Here is a 6,000-nt window from a genome sequence, read left to right as displayed (position 1 = left end):
GGCAAGGGCACACGGCTGGCTCATATTTCACCAGGACTCACAGGTCCTTTCCTCCACAACTGCTTTCCAGCCAGTCGTCCCCCAGCCTGTGCTGGTGCCTGGGTTGGACTTTGCCCTTCCCCGTGTTGAACTTGCTCTCCCGGCTGTCCTCTGGCACACAGGCCGCCTGTGTCCAGCCCAGGGGGGCAGCGGGAGCTGCGGGGACACCCCCCTCCACCACGACGAGGCGAGGACACCGATGGCAGCGGGAAGGCGAAGGGGAAGACACGGGAGCAGCGGCGCACGGGGGAGGGCAGCCTGGGCCGCGGCTCCCGCGGCCGCCCGGTCCCCTCTCCCCGCTCCACCGGCTGCAGCCTCGCCCGCCCCACCGCTCTCCCGGGACAGCGAGCGGCTCCCGGGCCCGCCCGGCGGCTGCGCCGCGCCCCCTGCCCCGCCACACGACGGCACCCGCCGGCGGGGGCGGGAGGGCGGAGGGTGGGCCGGGACACGCTGCGGAGCTCCGGCAGCCCGGCTCGCCCCTCACTCACACTCACACTCACACGCAGACCTGCACTCACACAGACACACGCACTCACGCACACGCCGCCCGGCCGACGGGAGCGGGGGCCGCTCGCAGGACGCCCGCCCATGGCTGACAGGAGCCTGATCGAGGGCGACGAGCCCTTGCCGCGCCGGGAGGAGGCTCCGGAGTGGGGCTACGAGGAAGGTGAGGAGCGGGCGGCGTCTCCGGCGGGGAGAAACTTTGCCACGGGAGGAGGAGGTGGTGGCGGTGGGAGGATTTCGGTGACGGAGCGGAGGGAAAATCGCCCCCCGGCCGCCGCCAGCCACGGGAAGCGGGGAAGCGCCGGCCCGCAGCGGGCGGCCGGTCCGTCACCGCCCGCGGGAGAGCAGCGCCGCGGAGCCGCCCGGCAGCGGTCGGCGGGGCCGGGGGGACGAGGTGCGCGGAGCGGCCGCCCCTTCCCGCACCGGCGGGCAGCGGCGGGGCGGCCGGTGCGGGCGGGGAGGGTCCGGCTGGCGGGGCAGCCGAGTCTCCCCGTAACAGCCTTCCCTTGTGTCTCAGGAGTGGAGTGGGGGCTGATTTTCCCTGATGCTAACGGAGAGTACCAGTCGCCCATTAACCTGAACTCGAGAGAAGCTCAATACGACCCCTCGCTCCTGGAAGTGCGTTTGTCGCCGAACTACGTCGTGTGTCGTGACTGTGAAGTGATCAACGACGGGCATTCGATCCAGATTGCCCTGAAGTCAAAATCAGGTAACGCGGCCTTTGCTTTCCCTGCTAAAGCTTATCTTGCCTTCAGGGTGTACGTGTGTCCCGGGGCACTGGAACAGCAGGTGTGCCCAGCAGCGAGTGGTCGTGCTCACTGGGCACTAAAGGACACCAAATCCCACTGATCTTGAACAAAGCTTGGATCATGCCACTATCTCCATTTGATTGTCTCAATCCTTTTTCTTGAAGCTGGTTTGTGCAAAGATCGGTCAGGTCAATATCTGCATTTGTGGCTGGCCAGGGTGGTGCTGTTGACTTCAGTAGAAAAAGGAATAAGCTTTGCAATGAGAGCTCCAAGTTTTGACGCCGAACTGGATGGTCAGTCAGATTGCTTCAAAGCATGTCCAGAATTTCCTCTTGTGATGGTGTCCTCCAGTTCACCGGCATCAACAGTTGTCTGCATTCAGAAGCAGTCCAGACTATTGCTAAGGCACTGTCATGCCAACCTGGCAAAATTTACTTGGTCCAAAGACTATGTAATTTAAAAGAGCTTCTTCCATTAATTTGAGTGGGATGTGAATATAAACTACAGAATTGGGCAGCTTAAGATAGATACTCCAGGTATACATGCTTGCAGTATTGATGAAGAGCAGGTAGCAAGGCAGTCCCCATTTCTCAAAGCATTTTTTGCTGTCATTCATCAACTAAGAATTAGAAGCAAATAACAAACAAACAATTCCAACTTGAGTGAAATTGCAGTATCTCATCCAGACCTTTCATCTGGATAAACTATTCTGTATGAAGGAGACAAGTGCCAAGAAAGTAGGAAGAAAAAAAGTCCTTTGTGCTTTCCAGCACTGTGGTAGCTCTTACCATGTGTTTGGAAGAGCATCCAAGTTATTCTAACCACTCTTAGCTAGTAACAGCCTTTGGGGGGCATTTAAACAGCTGAACATTGTCAAACCATGAGACATTCCACTTGTGTTTCCTTCTGAGATCCCAGTAGTCCTGGGAGCTACAGATATGCTGGGAGTGAGGGACTCAGTCCAGTTTTACACTGAATTTTTAAAGAAGGAAGGGTTTGTTATTTTCATAATGGTACTTTTCTTTATAATTTCCTTTCCATGATAAATTATGTTTTTTTCCACAGAATTTTTCAGATTTTCAATAGAACAGAAATTTCTTACTTTCAGTCAGCTTTACTGCCTTCATCAGGAGCAAAGCTCTTTTCCAAAAGAGTCAGGTTCTGTCCGCAGGGTCAGGAAGGTTCTTGAATTCTGCCATGGAGGAAGTGAGAGTGACCAAAAATGCTGTCATCACTTGCATGCCACAATGCAACTGTTCAACCCTACCTTTCCCAAGGGCAGGTTGTAACTTAGTAGTAATAGTTACTAAGTTGCGACCAGCACACCTAAATGCATTTGCAAAAACCATTGGAGACCTAGAAGGAAAGACTTGATTGCGGTGTGATGCCAGACTGATGAGTCTTGAAATACGAGAAAATGTGAAGTAGAATAAAAGCGTATGACTGAAGTATGGAATTATGATTTAGGAAATCTTGGTTTAGTTTCAGCTTTTCCTTAGTTTTCATGTTACATAATTTCCCATTTTCCATTTCTAAACTGGGGATAATTTTTTCTGTTTTTGGGAGGGGGAAGACAACATTTGTTATCCCTGCCAAGAGGAGAAAAGAGTTAATAAGTTGTGTTTGACCTAGTCGTCTGGCCAATTTTCAGGAATTGCAGAAACTCCTGCGGCTTCTTTTCCTCGCAAGGGATCTCTGATGACAAATACATTTAGCCAGATTATTTTAATGGGAACTGTTGAGCGCTAAATGCTTTTGAAACTCTGTGCAATTATGTGCAAGAGATCCTCATCTTCTGTAATGTTAACAGTCAAAGAAAAACTTTATGGAAAAAAGTAAACTGATTAAGACACATATTTAAAAATCAATTTGTCATTACTGGTGATTGGTTTTATCCTTTAATTCAGGACATGCAGTCCATCTGGAATTCCCAAATTCTTATTATTTAATTGCAAACATTTTCCCAGGCTGCTTCAAGTTTGATCGTTGTACATATGTTATGCATTAGGTGGAAGAAGCATGACCAACTGTGTAACGTAATTGTATATTTAAAAATGCTTTAGAGGATATCCTGTTAACAGTGAGACTTCTCTTAAGACAGCAGTGGATTGCACAGTGGATGATGGTTTCAGAATAATTTTCTAATGAGGATCAAATACTGCTGAAAGGCAAAGCAAAGTTAAATGTGTTTCATGCATTGAGAAGGATCAAGATTGGATGAAAGGCAAAGGAAGGATAAACGTGCTTCATGCATTGAAATACTTTTATCGTTATATCAATGTTATAACTTAAGCCTCAGAAATAAACTCTTTGAAGCTCCTGCAGATCCAGAACTGCATCATATAGATAATATCTGTTCTAGTTACACTTTCTCTAAGAGCAACATTTTAAAACAGAGAAAAAAAAAGCTTAATTTTCCTAAGAAACAGCACTAATTAAGTATCGTGTTTCTTTTTATTTGTCCAGATTTCCCTAAATACTTTAATTGGTTGTTTCCCCACAATGTTCACCAGATTTGTAGATTTTCCTTGTAGGACATAGGTATAGATAGAACACAGATAAAGCAAGTTTAAGAAGCAAATCTGATCTTTAACTACATTTCAGACATTTCGTTTTAGAAACCTTAATGGCTCTTAGATTAGTTATGAAGAATTACTAAAGGAGGATTAATCAGTATATTTTACTTTTTTCTCCAATGTAATTGCTTATGAAAACCATAACTGATCAGCTTCCTTTCAGATTTTTTGTAGTTCTGTAGTTTTGTTTTTGTGTTTGTACAGTTGCAATATGATTCAATTGCTGAATTATGTTTTTAGTGTTACACTATGTCTTGTGCTCCAAACAAAGGCTGTTTACTTTGTGTGTCAAAATAACTGTGTATTATGGAATTGTAATTCCTTGAAGCCATAGGTTATGCCGTTAAATAATCCTAATCAATTAGCAGAGATTGTAAAAGATTCATTCAAAGTCTATGAATTGTAAGCTAGAATTTACTGGATTCTAGGGAAGACTGTAATTGCCCTTAAGTAAAATCTGGCCCTGCCTAGGAGCCAATATTCAATGATTTCAGTGGGAAGTTACCTACAGGTTGTGGAGTAATATTTGATCTGAAGCATATTCACAAATCCCTGGGCAAAATATTTCCATTGATTAATTCCAAAGTAGATTGGGCCTCACGACGTACAATTGCTTTCTTTTGCTACTTATCGTGGAAGTCTCTATTAATGCAAAAGTATTGAGCTATTATATGACTTTTTTGTGTATGTTGCAATTGAGGATAGGTGCTTTTAAGAAATTCCTACTGTTTAAATAACTGAAGGAAAAAACCAAGTCATGGCTGCCTAGAAGCTGTTTTTAAGTAAATGAGGTATGTTGTTGCTCCTGTGTGTAGGTTTGATTATTTGTGGACATGAAGGCATTCTGTATTGCAGAAGCCTGACAGATGGTATATAACTGAACACCTAGCAGAATATTGGTATTCAAAAGTTTTCTGTCGGTTTCTGTGACTCATAGCAAATACAGGTGACAGAGATTAAGCATTCGGACAAGCTGGAGGTAGTTACCAGTTCAATTCAGAACCCCCGCCATCTGTTTAGAGCACACGGCTACTGTCTTGATAAGAGCAATAAACTTATTCACTCTTCTGGCTGTTAAAGGTACAGTGTTTTTATTTTGTGTTGTGACCAGCTGTTCTGCCTCATAAAACAGCACCTGAAGTTGCCTTCTGTACTTGCACGGTACTTCAAAAGTAAAGATGTCAAGTCTGTCAACTTTTCTCCTCTCTAGTATCGCTGATAATAAAGAAGCTTGCAACAATCTCCCCATTGTATTTGGAGAATATATTCAGTGGCCTGTCGGCTTTGGAAAGCCAAGTTCATTGCCATTTGTCTTCTTTCCCAGTGTTAATAGGGGGGCCATTACCTCGAGGACATGAGTATGAACTACACGATGTTCGATTTCACTGGGGGAGAGAAAACCAGCGTGGTTCTGAACACACGGTTAATTTTAAGGCCTTTCCCATGGAGGTAAGAGTGATGCTGCATTGCATAACACCTGCTACATGCAAAAGATTTTATTTCATAGCCTGGATTCCTGGTAGTCCAAAAGAGAGTTTCTTTGAGCTCAGCGTTTTATTGCTTTATATTTCAACCACAAAGCTATCTTGCTGAGGTGTGCTTTAGTGCAGGTAAATTAGGATATGCATCTGGAATAGAATGCCTCCAGCACTCATCACATTGTGTCATTAATTGGTCATAAAGTTAACTTGCAGAATTATTAACTTCTGTCTTAATAATATTAGTGTTCTAACAAGATCTGCTGTTTCAACACTTCCTATGTCACCTTGACTAATAGCTATAGATGGGGAGAACTAGCCACTGGAAATATTTCTATGATGAATAATAACAACTTAGATAAATTTGGAGTAAGCGTGGAGCGATTTGTTCATGAAATAGCTTTACATACCTGAAAATTGAAGATTATACGATATTCAAGGGTATGTTCTGTACTATCGCAGTGAATTACAAAATTTTGAAACACAAAGTCATAATTCAGCCTGAAAACATCCAGCTGTTCATGGGGTGTCAGTCTGGGCTCCTAGGCAACCCAAAATGCTGGGACCTACTTTTCCTGCCCCCTAGTAGCTGTTCATCATGTTACTTCACTTTCCACTGTACCATTGCTTACACTTGTAAAGTGGCCTGGAGTA

General features: G+C 45.2%; 1 protein-coding gene across 1 annotated transcript in view; it reads left to right on the top strand.

Annotated features, from left to right (window-relative positions):
• The first annotated feature begins 479 nt into the window (after nucleotides 1-479).
• The window catches only part of CA8 (carbonic anhydrase 8), a 51,603-nt gene continuing 46,082 nt past the window's right edge, over nucleotides 480-6,000 (top strand). The window contains exons 1-3 of the mRNA XM_065628575.1: nucleotides 480-706; nucleotides 1,061-1,252; nucleotides 5,193-5,317. Coding sequence (XP_065484647.1) covers nucleotides 628-706; nucleotides 1,061-1,252; nucleotides 5,193-5,317 — 396 coding nt within the window. The 5' untranslated portion in view covers nucleotides 480-627. The remainder of the gene's footprint in view (nucleotides 707-1,060; nucleotides 1,253-5,192; nucleotides 5,318-6,000) is intronic.

The sequence above is a fragment of the Caloenas nicobarica genome, chromosome 2 (assembly GCF_036013445.1).
Source record: "Caloenas nicobarica isolate bCalNic1 chromosome 2, bCalNic1.hap1, whole genome shotgun sequence".
Lineage (NCBI taxonomy): Eukaryota > Metazoa > Chordata > Aves > Columbiformes > Columbidae > Caloenas > Caloenas nicobarica.
This window is presented reverse-complemented; position numbering and strand designations above follow the sequence as displayed.